This window comes from Aythya ferina (assembly GCF_964211825.1).
Source record: "Aythya ferina genome assembly, chromosome: 25".
Taxonomy (NCBI): Eukaryota; Metazoa; Chordata; class Aves; order Anseriformes; family Anatidae; genus Aythya; species Aythya ferina.
In genome coordinates this window covers 6,627,003-6,651,876 of record NC_140323.1, presented here as the reverse complement: position 1 = coordinate 6,651,876, position 24,874 = coordinate 6,627,003, and the positions used below count along the sequence as shown (strand labels likewise).

At 49.5% G+C, this 24,874-nt stretch overlaps 1 protein-coding gene across 16 annotated transcripts; it reads left to right on the top strand.

Moving 5' to 3' along the window:
- Nucleotides 1-208: 208 nt before the first annotated feature.
- Nucleotides 209-24,376, top strand: MTCH1 (mitochondrial carrier 1). Of its 16 annotated transcripts, none has more exons than XM_084498271.1 (15): nucleotides 209-393; nucleotides 1,477-1,561; nucleotides 2,835-2,941; nucleotides 3,387-3,464; nucleotides 3,779-3,836; nucleotides 4,214-4,286; nucleotides 4,880-4,939; nucleotides 8,105-8,198; nucleotides 8,560-8,607; nucleotides 8,805-8,872; nucleotides 10,428-10,606; nucleotides 10,936-16,697; nucleotides 18,267-18,344; nucleotides 21,704-21,877; nucleotides 23,915-24,376. In XM_084498271.1, the coding sequence occupies exons 1-12, from the start codon at nucleotides 223-225 to the stop codon at nucleotides 11,004-11,006; spliced, it is 1,092 nt and encodes a 363-aa protein (XP_084354397.1). In that variant the 5' UTR covers nucleotides 209-222; the 3' UTR covers nucleotides 11,007-16,697; nucleotides 18,267-18,344; nucleotides 21,704-21,877; nucleotides 23,915-24,376. The 16 variants fall into 16 exon arrangements, with proteins under 16 accessions (XP_084354397.1, XP_084354408.1, XP_084354405.1 ...); XM_084498282.1 differs by having other exon boundaries at nucleotides 22,720-24,376; XM_084498279.1 differs by having other exon boundaries at nucleotides 22,312-24,376.
- Nucleotides 24,377-24,874: the final 498 nt, after the last annotated feature.

The window sequence follows — 24,874 nt, the reverse complement described above, 5'->3', positions numbered from 1 at the left end:
CTGCCCGGCCTTGTCGCGGCCTCCTCAAGCCGCACCTACGGCGCCAGCCGCCTGGCGGCGCTGCCGGGCCGCTGCTGAGCCTCCGCCGCGTTGCCTCCCCCCAGCCCGCCCATGGTCCCGCCCGCGCCCCCTCCGCCTCTCCCGCCATGGTCCCGCCCGCGCGCTCCCCCTCCTCCCTCCCCTCACGCGCCCGCGCGGCGCAGGCGCGGTGGCGGCGGGGCCATGGCGGACGCGGCGGCGCTGCCCTCGGAGGCGCTGACGCCCCCTGGCGGCGGCCCCGGGGCGGGGCCGGGGCCGGGCCGGGCCGAGGGCGCCGAGGGCCTGTTCGTGGTGCTGGGCGCCGGGCTCGCCGCTGCCAGCCACCCGCTGCTCTACGTCAAGCTGCTCGTCCAGGTCCGGGGCCGGCTGCGGGGCGGTGAGGGGCGAACCCCCGCGTGGGGGGGTCCGAGGAGGGCCTGTGTGTGGAGGGGTGCCGGGCCCCCTGTGTGACGGGGCAGGGGGTGCCCCGCGCACCGGGACCCCCTGTAAGCGGGGGTTGAACGGGGCAGGAGGGACCCCCGACACGGGGACCGCAGCGTACGGGGGGATGAGGACACCCCGTGTAAGGAGGGACTGTGCTGTACTGCCCCAGCCGAGGCCTCTGTGCAACGGGGACCGCGGTGTGAAGGGGAGCGGGGCGCTCAGGGAGTGCCACGGGAGGGCAAACCCCGCGTGTACCAGGGTTATAACGGACCTCTGTACGGCTGGGGAGGGGCATCCCTGTTTGACTGAGGAGATAAGGGCGTCTTGTGTGTACATCAACCTAGATAATGGGGAAAGCGGCACCTGCATAATGGGGTAATGAGGGGGCCCCATTGCCCAGGGTCCACCTGTATAACAGAGGATGGCACCCTCTCTAATGGGGATCCCTATGTCAGAGTGGGGGGCCTACATATAATTGGGAGGATGAGGGTACCTATAAAACAGGGAGCCTTATATATTAGGAGGATGAGAATACTTTCAGTGACAGGGACTCTATAGGACAGGAAATAGAAAATCATATATAATGGAGGGACAAAGACAACATGTGCAGTGGGGACTTCTTTAAAAGAGAGGAACTGAGACCCCTTTATATGACAGCAGGTGGGGACCCGTATAAAATGAGACAGGTGAGGATACCTATGCAGTGGGGACTCCTATATAATAAAAGATGAGACATTCCTGTATAATGGGGGGTTGAGGATCCACAGTATCCTGAGAACCCCTCTGTAATGGTAAATGCTATAAAATGAGAGGGATGAGGACCCCTGTTCTCCAGAGACCCTGTTTAATAGGAAGGGGACTGCCCATGTCATAGGACCCCCATGTATCATATGGTAACTGAGTGGGACGTGGCGCTTCAGCAGCTCAGGAAGATGGAATCAAGGCCATGTGGTCTGTCAGGTTCAGGAATGCCAGAACTGTTTTGGGAACCTGTTCATGGGGTTTCTACTGCAGGTTGGGCATGAGCCACTACCACCAACCATTGGAAGAAACGTGCTGGGAAAGAAAGTACTGTACCTGCCTGGCTTCTTTACCTATGGTGAGTGTTCCTCCAGGCCAGCCCACACATGCTGAGTGCAATGCTGGATCCAGCCTCCAGCTGCTCTTCCACCTTCACAGCACCACCTTGGTCTCATTCTGAGGCTGCAGTTAGACATTATATGCTACCACCAGTTGCACAGCCATCAGATGTACCTGTTGTTATGAGGCAGGGACAAGGAAGTGGTGGCCCAGTCTGCATCCCCCTCCTATGGCATGTTGCACTGGCTTGCTTCCATAGCTGAGAGTGCAGTGGGGGTTTGTATGGTGTAGGTTTGTTTGGTGGAGGGTTTTGCATGTATTAGAGATAGCGCATTGTGTTTCTTTGCTACAGAACAGCACTGCAATAACTTGGCCTTCTGCCCAGCTCATTTGTATTGTAGGTGGAACCCTAAAGGGACAAAAATACCATGAAAGGGGAAGGTAATATATTTCTTTCTTTGTGGCTGCAGCACAGGAGAGGCAGGTGAATACTGCCTGAAAGTAGGAGCTACTTTCACAGGTGTGCAGAACTTTGGGGAAGGTGAGCCCTGAGAGTTAAATGGGGCCAATCCCCAAATCAGACAGCAGTACGTGAGGGTGAAGAGCCAAGAGCAGGAGCAGTACAAAAACACTGCAAGCTGGGACACCCAGAGCTAGAAATGCTCCAATGCTGTGCTTTGGAAGATGATGCATTTTCCAAATAGATTTACAGCACTGCAAGAGGGAGATGGGCACTGCCTTCACTCGGGACAGCAGAACATGGGGAGGAGGAACAGTCAGTACCTGCAAGCTCACAGTGGGTTGTATTCCATCCTGTTATACCAGGGACATATTGGCTCCTTTGGCTTTTTTTTTTTTTTGTCTGTAAACCTGCCTGGGAGAAGGTGGCAGGGCAGGAGCAGAATCTGACTTTGCAAGGTCTTTATTTACCCTGACTCTGACCCTGCAGGGCAGAGGGAGAAGGTCACAACACGCAACACGAGAGATTATCCCACCCTACCTTAGTTCAGTCCAGACTGCCGTGTAGCCCTTTCAGGTAAGCAAAACAGTCAAAGGATGCACTCATCCTTCCAGTTTAGACAGATGTGACAAAGAATAGTTAAGGTTTCTTTGCAACCTATATTAAATTTATTTAGAGCTTTATAATAAAACATTTGTGGCAGGACTGCAGAGCAGTTGCTGTGACTTCCAGAGCTCCAGCGTGGTTTCAGCTGAATGCTGAAGTGGGGCAGGGTACTCTCCACAGGTTGGCTGTATCCCAGCTGACAGCAGCCTGGTCTTTTCTTACTCAGCCAGACACATTGTGAAAGTGGATGGGAAAAGAGGCCTCTTCCGTGGTCTTACTCCTCGCCTCATCTCAAGCACTTTATCGACTGTCACCAGGGGAAACGTGAAGAAGGTAAAGGTCGTCTTCTCTCTCCATAAATCATCTTGCTGGGGCAGACAGTGCTACTGTAGAAGAGCAACAGAGCCTGTATGTGCTTGTACCCAGCCATGACTGAACACGGAGGATTAAAGTACCTGTTCCACTCCACCATCTGATGGCTCTAAGTAGTCCTCCAGGACAGAAGGAAAACAGTGCCCATATCCCCAGAACTTACTCTCTAAAGAATCTCAATTGAATTTGACCAGTCACTTGCCTTTTATCTTTTACAAGCAGTCTCATGGTAGTTTTCCTCTGTTTTACCTTCCACCCTTCCTTCTCCTGTCTTCCTCCTTGTCTGTTTTTCTACTGTAGTTTAGAGCACAACTGCTGAAGGTTTCCTTCCAGTCCTCAGAAATCACGGGCTTGTGGGTCAGCATCTCCATCAGTTTTGGCCATATGTTTCTTCTCTCCTGCTCAGGCCTTTCCGCTGGAGGACATGGAGCATGTTTCTAACAAGGATGATATGAAGACTTCCCTTAGGAAAGTGGTGAAAGAGGTGAGAAATGGATATAGCATGTTAATGAGTGATTAGGGAGATCACACCGGGAATGTGCTCGAAGAGCAAAGGAAGCTTAAACTGTGGCTTTTGGGTGAAATTACTTGGAGGGAAATTCTGGGTAAAAAGACTGAAGTATTTAGTAGCCATTGTGTCCAGATGTGGGATATTTCATAGAAATAAAGGTTTACTGTGAAAAACATACTTAAAAACAGGTCTGGGACCTGAAGTGGGCTTTCCTACACTAAGGGAAAGATCCTGATCTGTACAGGTGGAGCTTTTCACACAGCTGTGGTGTTTTCTCCCTTTCCCAGACATCTCACGAGATGATGATGCAGTGTGTGTCTCGGGTCGTGTCACATCCACTGCATGGTGAGTTCTGTCCTTCTGCCTGGCTGTCCTCTCCAGATTGAGGAACCCTTCCCTGGCTCAGGATCACTTCCAAAATCCTGTTTACTTGATGTGGTTTTCTATTAGAAGTGGCTTTGTATCAAACTACAGAACAGATGTGGGTCCCAGGTGATCTCTTCTCACTCGTCTTAAAGCTTGTCACAGAGGTCCCATTGGGGTTGGGACCAGAAATCCCTCCCTCCACTTAGAAACTAAGGGAAAGCACTGTTTTCTAATGAGCCTTGCAGTAATGAGGACCACTGGGAGGAGCTGATTTGAGAGGAGAAGAGGGGTGGCAGAAGGATCGGGTTGCATTTTCCTTCACCTCCATCACAACTCAAACTTGATTTGTTTGTCAGCTTATGTTTCTGTTCTCCTAGTGATCTCTATGCGCTGCATGGTCCAGTTCATAGGCCGGGAAGTCAAATACAGGTGAATGGCTGCAGCTCTGAATGAAGAGTGTGGGCACACAGAAGCACAAGTCCTGGAGTCAGGCATGCCCGATGTTCCCACACAGTGGGGATTATGGTGATCCAGGAGGTTTGGGAGACTGAAAAGTGAATCTTGTGGATAGAGGTTGGATAAGCATGGGGTGAAGGGATGTGGGAAGGCTGGACTTTGTCCCTTCACATGCCTCTCAGTTCAGCCTTGTGCCAGTGGGTGTTTTGGTGCAGCTAACACACGCCTGCTGTCACCAGCTCCCAGGGGTGCAGCAGAAGAATCAGCCAAATCAAAGCACTTTACATGCCATGGTTGTGGCACACTTACCCACTCACACAAAGCCAATTAGACCTCTTCTAGCTTCAGCATTTAAACATAGATGTTGGCAAGTTGAGTCCTGGAGTTACTGCAAATTGGCAGAGCACAGACACTACCCTTCTTCATGAGTTGAGGATTAGAATGATGCTGCCTGCTACATTGATGGCAGGGTGACTTGCAGGGGGGACACTTCTATGGCCACATGAAGCTGTGCAGGACAGAGATGGAAAAACCTCTGCAAGCTTGTTCTTTTCCTTTCTTGGCAGCGGTGTGTTCAGTGCCATCGTCAGGATATTTAAGGAAGAAGGGATTCTGGGATTCTTCGTGTACGTGAGTTGTTTAAATACTGTCTCCTGTAGTCAGAAGATGCCAGTGGTTCTCCTGGTTATGATTCCAACTTCACTGAAAGGAGTTGTGCTGAGCTCCCTCTTCCCTGAAACCTTGTCTGACTGCAGGATTTTCACATCACTCCCAAGAGCACAGATTAAATCTGTGGCTTTGACAGAGCTCCAGTTGGACCATTAAGTTTGTTTCAGACCTTATCTTCAATCAAATTTTCAGAGCCCGGGGAAAACTGTATTTTTTCTTACCTTTCTTTTTCCCTTGTACTTCTTTGTGTTTCAGTGAAGGAGCATTTAAAGCATTTGTGCAACAGGCACCAAGATCAAGTGCAACAATGAGGCCCTTTGTTGAAATAAAAGCCAGGGCCTGGATAAGGGCCTGCACATTCCTCAGCAAAGCACCATGGGTGCTTGTAATGAGTAGGTGCTTTGCTCTGGCTACAGGTTTGTCTGTACAGCAGGAGCAGGACCGCATAATGCGGCAGCGTTGCTGCCCGGACTAGCTTGCCTAAAGGAGCTCAGACTGTACTTACAAAATGTGGTGAATTGACAGCATCACTAAAGTGAAAGTCTAGCAGACACCTTTTTTTAAACCCTTTATTAACACTTCTTGACTTTTTCTCACATCTATATAAAACAAAACTACCTGCTACTTCTGTTCCCAGTGGAGACATAACTTGCTTTATTATGTCAATAATAGTAAAGGCAGCTCCAAAATTTCAGGAGGGGCTTTCAGGCCTGAAATATATGGCTTTGGAATCACAAAATACGGGCTTCCTGATTAAATATAAATGCATCAGGAAAGGATGAGCAGTCACAGGGGGTCTCACTCTGTTCTTCCCCAAGGGGAAAGGGCCAGAGGTCTGTAGAGACCTTATCAATCAAGTGTCACTATATTTTTTGTGGTCTACTGCTATTCTTCAGGATCTGCAGCCCCAGATCTCCATTAAATACAGCTTCCTCCAGGATGTTCCATGTGGTCTTGCTGAGCTCCCCTTTCCTCCAACTCCCTAGAAAGCAGTCTGTGAAAAGAGCCAGCTGTGTTCTCTTCCTCCATGTAAAATAAACACTTGGTAGCCTAATTAAACTTAGCAGTTAACAAGAAAGGCTTTAACATAACCCAAAATATCTCAGGAGTGCTCTGAATTTATACGTGCTCTACAACTCAGCTAGGTAATCACACTACAGTAAGAGGAACACAAACTACATCTGTAAGACCAAACTGTTGCTGTTCTGCTCTCAGCACTTCTAATGAAATCCAAACACATCCATTCCCTTAAAATCATCGAGGAACACTTATTTCTCATGGTCTGACAACCTCTACATAGTCATAGCATAATATCGGCACATTCTCATTCTGGGTGCATGACCAGCTGGAGAAGAAGACATTTCAATGAGAGGACTTCTTAATTCCCCTGATATCTTAGCAGTTTCCTGCAGCCAGCAGATAAGAATGATGCTCTATGGCCTCTGAAATGGGCACTGAAATTGCTGTACATGGTCAGTTCAAATATGGCTTGTCCTACCCCTCCCCACACTGGGGTTACTCCTGCTGGATTGCATGAAGCAAGTAGGTCACAGCACTGTACATCATACAGGTTTCCTCACTGGTCTTCTGCTCTGAGCTTTTCTGAGAAGACTTGCGGTCTTCTAAGAATTTGCTCCTCATCCAAATGTCCTTGGACATCTCAGACCCCTGGTCTCCTGCCATCCTTTAAGCACAGACCCAACATTCATCATTACTTGCATAACTGGGGATAGAGAGGGGTATGATCCTTATTGCAAATGGAACAAGTGGTCTGATCCTGTATCAACAGATGGGTGAGGCTTTACTTGCAAGCCTGGCATGGCACAATCCTGGACCAGCCTTCTGTTTCTGGAGTTGCTTAAGCCTCTGTTATATCAGTGGTACTTCAGGAATCTTCTTAAGACTTTACTTTGAGTTAGATGAGGGATTTTTATTTTTTTGTTGTTGTTGTTACAAAGGCTGAATGCAAAGCAGACAATCCCTGGGACCAGACAGCTTTGATTTCTTTGTCCTGCCTGTTGCTGTCAGGTATCAAGTCTTTTAAGTCAGCAGATCTTCTGTTGAACGTGTGTGCTGTGCCTGGCCCCAAGACCTTGGCTGCATCTCCAGAGCTGCCTGGGCCTTGACAATACACAGGTTGTCTCCAAAAACTGTAAAAACCAAGCAGATGGAGCAAGCTGGTTCAGAGCATGCTGTCCCAATTGCTGTTCTGCTGCTACAGCAGTCAGAGCAGGAAACAAAATTAATACCCTGCCCCAAAATCTCTAATAAGCCCATATTAGACTTATTTTGAGGAGAACTGTCTTAATACATCTGGTGAAACACAGGTTTAAAACACACCTGGATCCTTTTGCAGTGTAACAACTGCAAAGCCAAAGCAGGAGGCCTGAGGTTTGGTGAGTATGCTGGCAGAGCAGATGCTGCTGAGGCTCTGACAAACTGGAGAAATGCTCAGAAATGCTTCATTATTGTTTTAGTGCCAGAAGCTGGGGGTGCTTGTGCTACTGGGATCTCAGTACTGGGTTTTGAGAGGGATAAGCCAAAGCAGCAAGTCAACCCCTGTCTCTGTGCTCCCAGGTGGCAGCAGGGTGCCAGCCTGGACTTGGAGACTAGGAAGATCAGAGGGGCTAAGGTGCTGCCCCCAGTTAATCCCACTTTGCACTAGAGCAGACTTGGTAGGAAGCCCCCCCCCTTCCCCTCCCATTTTAATTTCTAAAAGGAGAGGGAGATGGTCATCAGAGGTGACCTTCTAATTCTTTATCCAGAAGAGCATCTGCAAAATGAACTTAACGGGAACCTGCTCCATCTGTGTCTTGCATGGGTTTCAGAGCAGTAGCTGGGCTGAGAAGGTATTTGGAGTAAAACAAGGGGACTTGGCTGAGTCATACCCCAACAAGAGATCCAAAACTTCCTAGTCATTAGCATCCCCTGGCTGGAGCAGCTAGCAGCACAAACCACCACTTCTGAAGGCCATGAGAGCTCTTCCCTTAAGTCTCCCCTTCTCCCTAAATAAAGATGCATTCTGGGGAGCAGGGTTCCTTCATGCTGGTAGAGGAAAGGAGGGCTCCAAAGGCAGCACTTGGACCCTTCTGCACCTCATGCCTATATTTTTGCCATTGCAGTGGTGTAGTCCCTCACATTGTGGGGGATGTCATCTTCCTCTGGTGCTGCAATCTCTTGGCTCACTTCATCAACACCTACGCAGTGGACGATAATGTGAGTGGAAGTGCCTGATGGAGGGCTTGGGGGTCCATACGGAGCACTCGGAGTTGTAAGGAGTTAATGGGGAGGGGAGACTAATCTAATACAAATAGTGAGTTTCAGATAAAGCCCTGTATAAGTGCTAATATATGCCATGTCTAATCAGGGCACTGTTCTAGCTGCAGTTTGAGGTTCAGGTTTGATAGCAAATGTCTTCCCTGAGTCTCAGCAGGGATGTGGTGTGGCTACCCCATTGCTTTCTGTCTTGTTCCTATGCCCCAGGCACACCATCTCAGGCTCACAGAGATGTCTTATAGCGATGGGGACAGCTTGGTGGCATCTGCCTCCTCCACAATGCTTTTGTTTCTCTTTACAGTTCAGCCAGGCATCAGTGATCCGGAGCTACACTAAATTTGTGATGGGGGTATGTAGGCAACTGCCATGTCATTGCTTTGCTTCCTTCTATCTGTGGGGTGAGAGTTCATGGTCTGAGGACAAAGGCAGGTGCGTTTGAAGTCTGTATTTTGTATCCAGGATAACTTTGTTAATACACAAAAGGTAGAACTACTGTTTTTGGCATGATCATGTAGAGATGCTACCTTTTTTTTTTTTTGCTTTCAGATTGCTATGAGCATGCTGACATACCCATTCCTTCTCGTGGGAGACCTCATGGCAGTGAACAACTGTGGGTATGTCTCACACTGAGATCTAACTCCATCCCTTCCTTTCAGCCCCTAGTTGTCTGAAGCCTTTGCTAATGATTGTAAAGCTTTTATACAGAACCATAAACTATATGGTTTCCTGTCTCAGATTACTTAAAATTTTAGATCAGAGGGCACAGACAACAGCAGGATAAAAATACAAATGTAGAGGAACAGGGAGAGTTCTGGTAGTGCAGCCTGATCTAAACTAGACCAGAGGCAGAAGGGATCAAAGAGAGGATGCTGACTCCAGGGAGCAGCACGACGGAAAACAAAACTCTTAATGCAGCAAGGGGAGACAGGAACAGGTGAGGCAGGACCAGACAGAAATACCTCCTTCACCCAGCTTGCTTTCCCAATTCCACTGCTGCTTGTGTCTTCCTATATGTGTGCTTATGGAAATGGGACTGGATCTGACGCACTGGAATAATGCTGTCTTGATATCTGCTCCTTCTTGAAGGTATAGATACAGCCTATAGTCCTGCACTCTTAATGTGTCCAGGTAACACACCTTGTTTGTACACTCCAGGGGTATTAAATTACAGAATCACAAAATGTTAGGGATTGGAAGGGACCTTGAAGATCATCTAGTCCAATCCCCCTTCCAGAGCACGAACACCCAGATCAAGTCATACAGGAATGTGTCCAGCTGGGTCTGAATGTCTCCAGAGAAGGAGACTCCACAACCCCCCTGGGCAGCCTGTTCTGGTGTTCTGTCACCCTCACTATGACGAAGTTTTGTCTCATATTTAAGCAGTGTTCCTGTGTTCCAGATTGCACCCATTGCCCCTTGTCATATCATTAGATGTCACTGAGAAGAGCCTGGCTATGTCCTCCTGACACTCACCCTTTCCATATTTATAAACATTAATGAGATCACCCCTCAGTCTCCTCCAAGCTAAAGATACCCAACTCTCCCAGTCTTTCCTCATAAGGGAGATGCTCCACTCCCTTAATCATTTTTGTGGTTCTGCACTGGACTCTCTCAAGCAGTTCCCTGTCTTTTTTGAACTGAGGGGCCCAGACCTGGACACAGTATTCTAGATGTGGTCTCACCAGGGCAGAGTAGAGGGGGGAGGAGAACCTCTTTTGACCTACTAACCACAGCCCTTCTGATACATCCCAGCATGCCATTGGCCTTCTGGGCCACAAGGGCACAGTGCTGGCTCATGGTCATCCTGCTTTCTGCCAGGACCCCCAGGTCCCTTTCACCTACTGTTCTCTCCAGCAGGGCAGTCCCCAACTTATACTGGTGTCTGAAGCTGTTCTTGCCCAGATGCAGGACTCTACACTTGCCCTCGTTATATTTTATTAAATTTCTCCCTGTGCAACTCTCCAGCCTGTCTAGGTCCTGCTGGATGGCAGGGGGACCATAAGTTACATGATCTGCTGCTGTATAAGTAACAAGCTGGTGATCTGGTCTTCAGCCCAGTGCAGACACTTTTTCTGTGTACTCATTTACACTTATCGCTGCTTATTTAACTCTGTCTGGATAACATTACATCTGTATAGACCATCTTGGCTATTTCTCTTTGCCATGCAGGTTGCGTGCTGGCCTGCCTCCCTACGCTCCCGTGTTCACGTCCTGGATCCATTGCTGGAGGTATCTCAGTGCCCAGGTGAGGGAGTGGAGTACACACAAGGCTTTGGACTCCCTCTGCTCTTTCCTGAGGGCTCTGGCACTGCCCAATGAGTACCTGTGCTGCACCCTTTATGTGCTCGGTAACTATCTCCATCCCTCCAGTTATGGCTCTGGTACCAGGTGTGACAGTAATTAGTGTGCCTGTGTTACCTGAGCTTGCAGCCTGCAATCTTTTAGCAAAGGCATTGCACACAGTAAAGCCCCATGGCTCTGCCCCTCTCCATCAGCCATCCTTGCTGGAAGTACCTGACCTCAGTGCTCATGAGGCTGAAGGCCCACTTTCTCCTTCTTAGCAACCAGGGTGCTAAGGGTTTGCAGCTGTGCAGCAGGCACAACTCCGTCCCTGCTAATCTAGCAGTGAGGCAATACTGCAGCTTGGCTGCCCTAACCCCAGTGCTCTCCTCCTCAGGGGCAGCTGTTCCGTGGCTCCAGCCTGGTATTCCGCAGAGCACCCATGCAAGCAGCCTGCTTCCCCATTGACTGACTCCAGCTTGCAGGGAGAGGCAATGAACCTGGATTCCTCAAAAGACCCTAAGATTTTTCCATATATATATATATATATATATTTGTTCTTTATGATCCAAAGGCTGTTGTGCCAGAACAAGACACTCTTCAGCAAGGCCTGCAACAAGTTGACCTGCAGAGATCTGGCTTCAGGCTCCAGCTTGATCAAAGTCCCGTCCTCATGGCTGCCTTGACCAGGGCGCATAGAAGAGTTGTTTCTTTGGTCTGGGCTGTGAGTCTGGAGTCACTGAGGAAGTCTGGGAAACCAGAAAATGCCCAGGTACTAAATAAGCCTGAGATGCTGGGACAAAAGACTGCTTTTTTTTCTGCCTGAGCTGAGAAGCCGCAAGAGATCAAAGACTGCCTTGCTGAGAAAGCAACAACAGCACAGCCAGCCTCCTGTCTCATCTCTTCTGGAGAGGGCAATTATTTGTTTGGCAGGTAGCTTACACTGGGCAAGGTCAACCCTGAAACCCATACTTAAGGTTTTGAGGGTATCTGAACACTAGGTAGTACCCCTGAAAGGGAAGTAATATCAAAACAGAAGAGAGAAACAGCCCCACTACAAAGAGCAATGCAGTCCTTAAGAGACGGGTATGACTTATCTCAAGGACAGTGGCAGAACTTGAAAACGGAGAAGGCACTGGGGGAGGGATGTTCACTGTACATGTTGACTGCTTTGGGTAGGGCACATTTAGGACACATCTCCCAGCTGGCAGGACTCCTGCCAAACCTGAGCATCACCATGCCTCTGGTGGACACAGAGCCATGTAATAGCACCGGGTTGCTGTGTGGCATTGGCCTGGTGCTGCAAATGTGTTTGCCTTTTTACTGTGGAGTGAAGGAGTAAACCTCGGGCTGGACAAAAGTTTGCAAGGAGTCAGGGGTCATGGCCTCCTCACATGCAGGGCTTGCCTTTGCATATCTTTGCATATAGAGTTTACCTGTGACAGCAGCACAAGATTCATTCTCAGCTCCCCTTTCAGAGGTTTTGTTGGGGGGGGATTACTTTTTAACCAGTCTGTGGTGTTACCATAGCCAGGTAGATTTCCCCAACTCCAACTCCCCATGAAGCAGTCTTTTGCACAGTTCAGTGTGTTAGTGCACTCCCTGGGAAGAGGTTTCTGGGGCCCTGAGAAAACTCCTGTGTGCTGCTGTTGCATGGGCATTTTCTTCTATCAGAGGGGCTTGATCCACATTTCAAAGCTGAGGTCTGCAGGAGGAAGGGCCAGCACCAGTGCATGTGGGACCTGCAGTCCCCAAACTAGCTCCCTTTGGTGTTGTGGATTCAGTCCTGTCTGTCCTCCCTTCCTCATGTACAGCTTGTGTTACGTTAACAATACTCAATGCATGGCCGTATCTCCTAACATCAGAGATTATCTCAAAGAATATTTAACTATACTCCAAAATACAGCTATAAAACATCTCTTCTTGATTGATTCTTTTTTTTTTTTTTTTTTTTTTTTTTTTAGAAGTGTTGATTTCTTCTGTACAGTAGGATCCCTCACTTGGGAAAGGCTTCCAGTTAAGATAACCAATCCTCTCCCCTCCCCCCAAAAGTAGGGGCTGAAACAGCTGTTGCTAACTCAGATTGCCGCTGATATTTCTCAGCTCCATGGAAGGTCAGCAATTCTAGGCTGAGCAAACTGCATTGGGTGCACCCGGACCAAGGGTGGAGAAAGCAGTGGTCTTCCCAGAATCACAGAATGTTAGGGATTGGAAGGGACCTTGAAAGATCATCTAGTCCAATCCCCCTTCCAGAGCACGAACACCTAGATCAAGTCATACAGGAATGTGTCCAGCTGGGTCTGAATGTCTCCAGAGAAGGAGACTCCACAATCCCCCTGGGCAGCCTGTTCTGGTGTTCTGTCACCCTCACTATGACAAAGTTTTGTCTCATATTTAAGCAGTGTTTCTGTGTTCCAGCTTGCACCCATTGCCCCTTGTCCTATCATTGGCTGTCACCAAGAAGAACCTGGCTATGTCCTCCTGACACTCACCCTTTCCATTTTTATAAACATTAACGAGGTCATCCCTCAGTGTCTTCCAAGCTAAAGAGACCCAACTCTCCCAGCCTTTCCTCATAAAGAATATGCTCCACTCCCTGAATCATCTTTGTGGCTCTTCACTGTATAGCTGTCATGGCTACTTGAAACCTGATAAAGCAGGTGTTTGTAGTTAAAATTGTCCCTGAGCATTTCTGGAAGGTACAAAAATCCTTTGCTCCTGGTCTGAGCTCATCAGGTGGGCTCAGCCCCTCTGTCCTCCCCTGTGTTGTTTAATGGGGCCTCACCTTCCTATCTTAATGCATTAGTTGGTTTCTTGACTATTGTACCATTGGGCACTGCATCTCCTAGATCACACAACACCTGCTCAGGAACATGTGCCTTTATCCTCAAACTTAAGGCCACCATCTGCTGATGATATACCTCTAAAACGTGTAAAAGGCTCCTACACCTTCTACACAGCCTGGTTGCAGTCACTGCATTGAAAAGTACGATTTCCATTAACTAGTTCACCTAAATCTGCACTAGAGCCAGCCTGCTATTCCAGCTCAGTTCACTGAGCCCCACAACCTTTGCAGGACACACAATTCTTACTTGGTAAGCTTTTCGTCAATTAAATGAAAACCAGGTTTCAAAGGCCCATGGTAGCACAATGTAGATCCTCGGGCTTACCTTGGAGCAAGGGCTGTCATTCATACAATGATTAAATGTTTCCTTACTTCCTCTTTCTAACCCTAGTTTTTCTTGTCCTTTGCTTCATTTGAGGTATCCCACCACAGGGACAGTGCCTGTACCAGGAGCAGGCAATGAGAAAGCTCTGGCTGGGCACTCGCACCCACCTTTAACTGCTGCCCTGTTGGTGGGTACCCAGCCCGGCAGCCATTGCCACTGCAGCAGAGCTCACAGGGACTGGGGCCTTGCTTCTACAGGAGAGGGGCTCAGGGGTGAAACCTGCAGTCAGAAGAATAAATGAACTGGCATGGAAGGAAGCTTAGGTCCAGCACCCAGGATGGAGTCGGGCACTTGTCCTGGCACTCCCCTATCTAGCCAGGAAACGAACCTGTTTTAAATATTGACACAGAAAGGGGATGGGTGCAGGTTACAGCGCTTCTGTGCCTTTGCAGTTTATCAGCCAACAGTGGAAAGCAGAGATTGATGGGACTTTGCCCTCATCTGCTCCCAGGTGTCAAAGGGAGAAGGGAAGCAGGGATCACAGCTGGGAGAGAGAAACTCAGGTCAAAGCTGCCCTAACTCTCCTTGGGGCCTGGATGCATGGGTCTTGCAGGCTTTGCGAAGCAGTGAGGTGCTAGTTAAGCCAGGGGTGCCGCAGCTTAGTTCAGACCAACTGCAATGATTTTACCTCCCTTCTTCCCTTGCCCCCTCCAGAGCTCTCCTGCTCTCATAAAGACTGTTCTGTTAAGACAAAGCTCCCACCAAAGTATTGCTCTTCCCACTGTGGAGCCAGAAAGAGAGCAGCCAAGCACGCCTCTCCTAATGGCTGTACAGTGCCCTTCACCCCTGTGTGAGTCAATAAAGGGGCTGCCAGCTCCATGTAGGCAAATAATTATTTTTTAAAAAATAGTAATAACCCTGGCAGAGCCAGCTGGTGCTTCTCAGTCCTGCCAGGAAAGGCTCACTATGTGAACTCAGACCTAGTCCAGGTTCAAGTGGCATGGTGGCCCCTGACTTGTTCCCTGTCTTAGCTCAGCTCTGGTTGGCACGGGGACAGGGAGGAGCAGGGTAGCACTGGCAGGGCCTTCGCCCAAAGCAGGAGGTTACAGAGAACATGGAACCAGGTCCTGCTCAGGGTGCAGAGGGGGAGTTGGAGCAGGCAAAGGTTGTAACATGGGCAATTCCAGCACGCGGTGAGGAGAAAACACTACAAACAGCACAAATGGAGTCCTAGGTAAGAGAGCAGGTAATCTCTGGAGCTGTGGCCTGGCCTGCCAGGCTGTTCATGGTGTCTCCATCCATGGCTGGAAGCTTTGAAGAGGAGGGGAACTGCATGTGGAACCTTGGCTGTCCTGAGGTGTGGAACTGCTTTCCACACTTCCTTTTGCTTTGTGCAGAGCCTTTTTAGGGAAAATCCATGGACTGGGCCAGCCAAACCACCCCATTCCCTCCTGTATGCAAGGTCCGCAGCTGTGTTTCATCCCCTGTGAGGAGAACCTGGGTCTCAGAGGAAGAGGCCTGGAGCTGGCAGCAGTGGCAAAGGCTTGCTGGGGCAGACAAGATGCCTTTTTCTGCAGCTGCCTGGATCCACGTGCCTTCCTCCCACCCTGCTTACACGGTGCCGTGCCCTCCCCCCCCCCCGCCCCAGGGGGAGGAGGGGCACTTGGCGAGCTGAGATTGTTAAAGTCTCTCCTAGTTTTGATTCAGCTCTTCTCCCCCCAATATGGCCCCACAGTGGGGTGATGGCACTGCCATCCATGCAGCAACTTGCATGGGTGCCGTCCCTCCCAGCCACCCACTGGCAGCCCCTTGCAGTCCCTTGATTAAAACGTCCTAATTCTCTAATCTTGGTGAATTCAGTTTCTTCCTTAAAAGCCGCCTGCGCTCTCCAATCCAGCAGTGTGGTTCTTGTCACACTGCCAAAGGAGGCTGGGAGCAGTGTCACATGCCACAAAGTTTTACAAGCCAAGCGAGCTGTCTCGGAAGAGGAACACAAGAGAGACGGACATACGCACACACTCAGCCATGCATGCCGAGAAACCTCCTCTGGGCTCCCTCTGGGTTTATCTGATTTTTTTTTCTTTTTTTGTAAGAACAAAGACTTTGGGCTGGGTTGGTGTGTTTGTTTTCCAGAGCCGGTGCTGGGGAGGGGGAAAGGAGACCAGAAGTAGAGGGGGGAGCCAGCAGCTCCAATGTGAGAAAGTCCCAAATTGCCCTGGCCAATTTGCAGAGACCTTGCTGTGAAACTTGGAAGAGGAAAGACAGGGGAAAAGGAAAAATACATATATGTGATGACGTCACTTTGAGCAGGGGTGCCTTTCTTGCTGCCTGTCAGATGTGCTTGAAAAGAAAAGGGCAATAAAACAACAGCCGCCTCTGTCTCCCTCGTCAAACATGGCACTAATTGGATGTTAATTTCTCTTTGCTCTTCTCACTGCTCAATTGTGAGGATTCTGCCTCGCTCTCCCTCTAGCGCTTTCTTTCTTTTCTGTTGCAATGCTCTTGGCAGCTCCGAGGGACTCTGCACTGTGTGCTCCCTCCCGCTCATGGACTGGAATAATTCAGGAGCTGGGAATATTAAAAAGACGAGGCGCAGGGGCGAATGGTTCAGAAACAGGGCGGGCAAGATGGATTTTGAGAGCTACGCTAATCTCCCCGTTTCCCATGCATTGTCCTGCCGATGTGAAGCTATTCTCTTCCCATTTGATTTCTTCCCCCCCTTCTCCTCATGTTGGGTCCAGGCTGCTGGGCAAAAAAATACATAGTCACAAAAAAAAGCATGATTCAATGACGACAAACCCCCAAACCTCCTCCCAGCTCCCCCCCGTCTCAGCGCACCGCATGGAAACAGGCATTTTAGGGAGCCGGAGCAGGAAGTTGTTGTTCTCAGTGTTGCCCAGGTCATCCTTAAAGGGTATGTGTGCAAGAGTGGGCGTGCATGCGTGTCTTGGACAGCAGCCCCGTGGGCACCCGGCACGACGCGGAAGAGGCGAGTGGGGCGCACGGGTCTGGGGGTGCGTTGGGCCTTGGGGGCAGGATGGGTGGGGGAGTGAAGGGAGGGACGGGAGTGGCGGCGGCAGCAGCAGGGGAAGCAATGTGGGAGTCGAGTCCTACCTGGGATCGGTGCCAACTTCCTGCAAAGGGTTACAGACCCGCAGCTCGGAGAGCCCACCAGAGGCGAGTTGGCTCTTGTCACACGTCCAAGGCAAGATGAAGACAGCAGGAACAGGTACCGCGGAAGCTGAGTGGCCTCGTTTGCCCGCCGACTGGGGTGGCTCGGCCGTTTGTTTTGATTTAAACATGCCGAAGGGAGGCTTTGGCACACCCGGGGGCCTCACCAGCCTTGCACAAGGCTGATGGGTGCCAAGGGTGGGGTGTACAGGCCGGGGGTGGTTGTGCAGGGGATCTGGCACTGCTCACTTGCCTTCTTGCCGTTTGGATTAACATGCAGAAGATGTGCCTGTCACTTTGCTTACTGTCAGCGCCTGCTCAGGGATGGGTGACGGCTTTGTTCGGAGCAGCTGAGGGAGCCGTGCCAAGACGGACTTGGCAGGCGTGCCCAGCCAGGAGGGCGCGGGGACACAGGCGAGGCAGCCGCGGAGGGCTGGAGCTGCAGGCCCACTGGGGAGCACAGTGGCTGCTCAGCAGTGTGCATCCACCGCTTGCCCCTCTCCCACCAGGCTAATGCAGGCAAAATGAAAGCATGTTTTGTTTTGTGTTTTTGGCATCTCCCCAGTAGCGCCACCAACCCGTCTGTACCCCCCTCCCCACTGCCTTCGCCGACCCACTGTGACTCCCTTTTTATAATCAGCACAACCCATGTGCTCACTGCAGCAAAAAAAGGCACAAAATACCCCCCGCAACCCAAACTACCCACAGTCTGCCCTCCTGAAGGCAACTGCTCCCAAGCCTCCTCTGTAGTGGGTGGGTTGTTTTCTATTTTATTTTCTCTTTTTTTGCTATTTTATTTTTTCTCCTGCACTGGGTCTCTCTGACGTTGGGTGTTCGAGTCCCTGTTCAAGCACCCATTGCCTTCCATCATGCCAAACCTGGGCAGAAGGGTGCCCTGTGTGGATGTGGGTCGGTGGGTAAGGGAGCTGGTGATAGAGAGCATGAGGCGGGAGGATAGGATCAGCGGGGGAGGGGGTGAGGAGGAAGAATTATATCCACATCTCCAGGCCTTTTGTTTAACCTGCATCGACATGAAGGAAGGTCTTAGCTTTTTTTTTTTTTTTTTTTTTTTCATCCTTGTGCCCCTTGGGGCATTTTGAAATCAAACAGGGCAATTTTTCAGGGTGGGCAGTGTCAGCAGCAATTTTTCGGAGTGGTGGGCGAGTGGGTGTGTGGCGCCAAGTGCAGGAATTCCTGCCAGTTTGCCTTTGTGCCAGCCTGGGCATTGGTGTCTCGTTCGGATGGAGCCTGGCATCCAGGCACCGCCCATTTCTTGGCGTTGAGCTGAGAGGAGAAGTAAAGGGGAGAGAGCAAGCCAGAGAAGAGGAAAAAATAATAATAATAAAAATAAAAGCTATCTCACTCAAACTGGCCTTTCTTGGAAAAGGATCCTTCCCCGATGATTGTCCGGATAAGCGGAGCTAAATCCAGCAGCCACTCCACAACAAAACCACTCTCTTCCACGGTGCGTCTCTCTTTCTGCCTTGGTATGAAATCGAACCTCACTTTTGATTTGTTTTTGGTTTGCTTTGCTTTTGGTTTTTTTTTTTTTTTTTTGGTTGGTTGGTTGGTTGGTGTTCTTTTGCCTTTGATTTGAAATAACACTACATTCCTCCAGTCACTCAGTTGCTTTGTTGTTGCTGTTAACCTACCTTCTCGCAAAACCCCTTTAATTTGAGTCCCCCAGCCTTTGGTGCTAAAACAACTGACTATTAAATTGATCTAGAGAGAAGGATGTATAGCAGACATGCATCCACCTATGGGCAGTGCTTGGAGCAGGACTCGAGGTGTTTTTTCCTGCCACCCTAACCCTACTGCCTGGGACACTGGCATCCCCAAGAGCCACTCAGAGCTGGGTGTTGTCACGTGAATGCTTTGTGCTTCCAAACCACTGGGGGGGTGTGGGCGGAAATATGTTGAATCATGTCGGATTTGCAATTCAACATGGCAGCCATAGCAAATGTGGTAGGAGCCTGTGCACTGAGCCCCAGCAGGCATGGGTGTTTTGTGCTGGCCACACCAGGCAGGCAATTGGCACAGGAAGAAAGAGCCAGGTGGGTGCCCAGGCTGGGGCAGAGGAGATGATTTTTTTATTTTTTTCATGTGAGTGGTGAATTAAACCAGGAGTGATCTGGGAATGAGGGAACCCCTGCAATCTGGTTTTGTCAGTGCTAACCCTTTAGCAGCCAGCTTGTTGTTTTTCTACTGGCACAGTGCGCTGGTTTGGGTGCACGGCCAGGGCAAACCCAGGAGTGGGGTGTGAGGCTCCACTGGCTCCAGCGGGCAAAGGTGGATGAAGAAGTGCTCCAGTGTTCTCTGCAGGGAGGCTGTTTGTCATGCAGTGATGGTGGCCTTCAGGCTTTGGAGATGGCTTCAGCTGGGCACCCTTGGGAAGGAGCTGCTTGGCAAAGGCACGGGGTGGTTGGAGAGGGCAATTTGCTTGGCCACATCCACCCTCACGGGGCTTTGTACCTCTCCTTGGTTGCCCAGAAAGGTTCTGCACTGCTGCAGCAAAGCTCTCCAGGTCTGCCTGAGCTTGGGGGCTTGTGCATAGTGACTGTGAATCTGCCCTTTTTCTGTCAAACGTAATTTAGGCCCATTTGGGATGCAACAAAAGCAGCTTGTTTGCAGGTCAGGGTTCCCCTGCCTCCTCCCCAGCTGCTACACACTACACAGGTGCTTGGGAGCCATGGAAACCATCCCTCCTCTTTCACCAAATTTTTCCTCCTCCTTCCTTGCTCCTGGTTTCCTCCTTCTCCTCCCTTGTCAAAAAAAAAAAAAAAAAAAAAAAAAAAAACCTCTCTTTCAGCAAGTGACATGCAGCTCTACAGCAAAGCCTTTGAATTCAGCTTTGCCTCAATGAGCTGCTGTTCCAGCCATGCTCCAGGGGACATCTCCAAGATTGTCTCAGTTACCACGCACCTCCTAGAGATGCTTCTCTGGGTGTTGGATGTCTTGTGGGCCTAGCAGCAATCTTTGTGGCCCTGTGCATTGGGGTTTGGACGCTGGGATGCTTGGTTTCAGTTCTGAAACTTCCCATTCAGTTGTCATTTGGCACAGCCATAGTGTGTCTCTAAGGCAAAGCATGCAATAGGCCAGAGCAGATGTAGGAAGATGCTGACAGGGGTTTTGAAAGCAGCTACTAAACACCTCTTGGGGTGAGTGCAGCCCCACAATGCCTCTAAGAGTTGCAGACCAGTGTTGTGGCTCCTGCCTGCAGATCTCATTTGTGATGCCGCTTCTTCTGTGTCCATGGCTCTCATGATGCACAGCAGTTGGTTTGGGAGTTGAAACGCCCACATTGCTATTAGCAGAAGCTCAGGGCAGTCAGTCATTCTTGGGATCTGGCCCCAAAATGTTTCAGGATGACAACTGCAGTGGAGCTCACTTACACAACAGTTTACAACCAGACCTTTAATGCTAATGAGACAGGAACACTTTTTTGCTCATCAGTACAGCTTTCTCCTTGCATGTTATTTACATAAATAGGGGCTGGGGTAGAAGCAGACCTTTCTTTCCTTCTCTTCTCTTTGTCCACAATCTCTGTATCTTCAGTGGGAGATGCTGGCAGAGGGCTGCTACCAAAAAAAAAAAAAAAAAAAAAAAAAAAAAAAAAAAAAAAAAAAAGAACAGAAAAGTAAGAAAGAAAGAAAATTGCCAAAGCCGATGATGTGCCTCCTGTGACTGCAGTGGGCAGCCTTAGAGCAGACAAAGTCTGAACTAAGGAAGGACACTTCTGACGTGTCCTAAGCAAAACATCTGGCACCTCTGTACGAGCCATCCAGCCAAGGGATGCAGCTGTTTTCCTCTACATGGCTTGCAGAAAAATAGGGCTCAGGCTTCCAGAACATGGCTCAGCAAAAAGGACAAATACTTGAAACTGGGAGGTGGATCTTTCTGCCACTATTGCCTTTGAATCTGGAGCTTGCTCTCTAGCTCTTCTGGCTTGAGCTCTGTGCCATCTCAGGGGGAAGACCAGGAGCTTTTCTGCAAAGCTCAAGCCTCTCTTGGCTACTGTAACACCCCCCTCCTCCCCCCCAGCAGCCAGCAGAGCTGCTCTGGATTTACATTGACATTCCTGAGAGCAGGATCAGGTCTCCAGGTTTGTGTGGCTCTGGGAGATTTTCTTTCCTTAAAAGGGCTAGGTTTGGCCAAAGCAGAGTTTGGACTGTGCTTTCCTTTTCTTCTTCTTCTTCTCCTCCTCCTTTTTTATTTTTAATTATTTTTCTTAACTTGCAGCAAAACTTGCACAGGTGAAAATTGCCTGATCTGCAGTTGCAGACAGTGCTGTGCTGTTTGTGCACAGGCCGGCCCTCTGGGGACCATCATCCCCCAGGTTGCACCAGCCACACAACCCGCTTCATCCCTCTAGTGACCACTTCTGATGAAGAAAAAGGGTGTAAAAGGCAGGGAGACTGAATTAGATCTTTGTGGATTTCATCCTCAGCCTTTCCACTAATTGCCAACTTGTTCCAATGGGTCTATAGGGCACAAGCCTAATGGGATCCTGGTAGAAACACATCCAAGGGAAAGATGCTTCATGCACCATGGGGGAACACAGACTACCCAGAGGTACTCGATGCTGATTCACCCCAGTACCACCCCACATCTGGTCCTTTGAAGAATCAATGTCATTTATCTTCCTTGCTGCAGTTTTTACTCTCTGTCACCTTTTTCATTCCCTATTTTCCCTCCACTTTTTCTGTAGTTCTGGGTTGTTACTGTGGTGTTGCTCATGGCTTCTGTTTCTCTTTGATGTTACTTGGCTGCTGTGAAAGGTGAGGTCTGGGAGGACAAAGAGAGACAAATGGTTTGTTTTTGTAGGGCTGCTTACGAGTTGTGTTGTCTGGGTCTACAGTTGGAAAGCTGGTGAGATAGGCAGGGTTTGGCACCATAAGATCACTCACGAGTTATTGCCGGCTGCAAAACATGTAAGAGAACAGGCAGTCCAGCAAAGTCCAGCATGCTGCATAAAGTGAGGTCTATGGAGACTAAGAGGTAAGTATTACATTATTGTGATGATAACAATGAAAAGTCACCCTGTATGTAACACCCCATGGTTTGGTGAGGTCTGTACCAGGCAGCAGGGTGGCAGCTTCACGAGCATCTTCCCCAGTCACACCCAACCATGCTATTGTGTACTGTGGCTGCTGCCAGCACATCAGTGTCACTATGCTGCTGGGCTGAGGGACAGAGGAATAGATCAAAAGAGCTGTCCATGCCCTGCAGGGCAACCCCTGCCCATGGGAGTTAGGGCAGAAGGTTTCTCCCCACCTGCAAGCACCCGTTGTGCTTCCTCCTTCCTCCTCCTCCTGGCTGAAGAGGTCTGTGCAGCAGTTGTGGCCACATTCAACTTGGTTGACTGCTCAGCCAGCATTTCTAGGTTATAATTTAAACTTGCAGGATGGCCTGTGCTGATGTTTTTGTGCCAGGTATGGTGACCTGAAGCATCTCCCATGGGCAGGGAGATTCTGGGATCTACACCAAGAATGCATGGAGTGGTTCTCCTTTCCTTCAGTCTTGGCTTGCTCAGCACTGTGCACCAGCTCTGCCGAGAAGAGGTCACAGGAAAACTCTGTGTCATACCTGTGAACAAAGCCAGGATGGCTTGGGAGCTGGCTGATTTGCTTGAACTGAGTTTGACAACACAAGTCTGAGGGCTAAGAATGGAGTCACCCACAGCATGCAAGGATAGAGGGTCCCCAAAAGCCCCACTCAGAGCAACAGCTTGGGTTGTAGCATTTTTCAAGCAGGCTACACTCATGCACACCACCAAAAGTGAAGGCAGGCGCTGATAACAACATGATAAACAGCTTGAATATCTGTGCCTCTGCTCCCAGGGTTCCTGTTTGTGGGAGAAGGATTGAGTTGAGGCTTCTGAGACCTGACTGACCCACAGGGAGGACACCGGAGACCATCCCTGCAGCCCTGCTGCCTTGGGAGCATGCCAGTGTGGTTGAAGAGAGCTGGGATGGATGCAGAGGGACCAGGATAAAGGGGTCAAGGACATTTTTACTCCTTTCTTCAAGGTGGTGTTGCTAAGTTAAGCAGGCTATGAAACCTGACCACTCAAGATCAGGGCTGGACATCAGGAAGAAGTTCTTCACCAAGAGGGTGGTTGCACACTGGAACAGGCTCCCCAGTGAAGTAGTCACTGCACCAAGCCTGTCTGAATTTAAGAAGTGTTTGGACTGTGCACTTAGTCACATGGTCTAAACTTTTGGGTAGACCTGTGCGGTGCCAGGAGTTGGACTTGATGATCCTTATGGGTCCCTTCCAACTTGGGATATTCTATGATTCTATGATTCTAAGAAGCTTCAATCCCACAGAAATAAGATTGCAGTTAAATTCTCCAACATTGTCACCCAGTTCAGTCTGACAAGTCATCAGGCAGCCTGCTAGGGGATTACTTCTGATGTTTTAAGTCTACTAAAACACCTTTATTCCCTGGCTTCACTGGATATGTGCGGCTTCACTGGATATGTGCCATTCACACACTGGACATCACCCTGGCTGCATCTCAGTGGAGGACATGGTGGCATATGTTGTACTGATCCCCAACACAATCTTTGTTGCACAGCTTGCTCTTGTTTGACCTGAATTCTTCCCTGCTCTTCAAAGAGGCAGTGGAGGAAGAGTCCTGCAATGAGCTCCCCAGGTACAGAAACATAAGGCTGGCTATGCTGGAGCTGACAGCCAGGATCGGCCCCTGGGCCTATGAGATTATCTTAGATGTGGTTCCTAGAGCAGAGGAAAAGGGCTAATGAACAGAGATCTGTTAAAGAAGCAGGCAAAAGCTTTCTGTCCTTCATGGCTGAAGAAGAAATCCTACAGCTGGTCAATCTGGATACAATTAGAGTCCATTTCTCCCTGTGTAATCAACCCATCTGTCTATCCCTGCACATCAGCAGTGCACACCCCACTGCATGCAGATGCTTCCCAGGCACTGTTGTTATCTGCATTTGCTGTGGATGCTCCAGGCAGCCCAAGGACAAGGCTCGCTCAACAACTTCACCTGTTCCCTCTGCCCTCCAGGCTCAGCAGGAGCTCTGGGAGAGCTGTGGACAACAAACCAACTGTGATCACCGCAAATGGGAGGATCAAGCACCGGCAAAGGCTCTCCAAGAGGATGGTGGGTGGGTGTCTTCTCCAAAGTGCTTTACATTTTCTGGAGTGATCTTTGTAATGTACTGATAGCTTCAGTTTTCCAGACACTGCCTACTCCCCTGAGCTCAACCTTACTGTAAGCAGGTAATGGTAGATTATGTTCAGGTGCCACACTGAGCTTGTGAAGTTGTGTCCATCACACGGGATCCTGAGTACTGGTTCAGGTGTCTGTGGTTCTGGTGTCCTGTATACTCAAACTGTATGAACTTGCATTTACATTAGCTCTTGCTTGTGTCACATTTTGTCATCAGAGTGTCTTGAGGGATCAATCCACTGTACTAAGTGCTGTCCACACAGAAAATAAAGATGGTTCCAACCTGAAGCAGCTTACACAATCACCTCAGATCTCTCCTGTGTGTTAAGTGATACAGGCACCTAAACTTCTGCCACTTGCAGAGAGACAAAACATCTTTACCAGCCAGAAACAATTTGAAGTATGCATCACAGGATTAAACATTTAATTTGCTTTCAAGGGGCACTTGTTGCTTAACTTCTAAATCGAACTTATTGTCATCCTCTATTATATTGTTCAGGATTGCGATTTGGGTCCTAAATCTTTTGATTTTTATTTGTTCTCCAATGCATTGATTTACCAATAAGGAATAATGGAAAAGCAAAAGAAAACAGCAGCACTTGTTTGCATAGGCTCTACATTGTTCTGTGTTGTGCTGCTACTCAAACAGAAGCAATAAATCCTACTCTGTGGATAGAGAGGGGGCTTGGGGTGGTGGGTGAGTAAAAACAAGGCCAGGGAAGATAAACAAACAGAAAAATACTGCTTATAGGAAATAGCAATTGAGGATGGCCAATCAACTGATGGGTCAAAGC

Excerpts from the sequence above, each read along its gene's own strand:
- MTCH1 (XM_084498270.1), top strand. The coding sequence starts at position 223 with ATGGCGGACGCGGCGGCGCTGCCCTCGGAGGCGCTGACGCCCCCTGGC. Across the intron at positions 2,942-3,386 it reads CCAGGGGAAACGTGAAGAAG|GCCTTTCCGCTGGAGGACAT; the intron begins GTAAAGGTCGTC and ends TCTCCTGCTCAG. Across the intron at positions 4,940-8,104 it reads GGGATTCTGGGATTCTTCGT|TGGTGTAGTCCCTCACATTG; the intron begins GTACGTGAGTTG and ends TTGCCATTGCAG.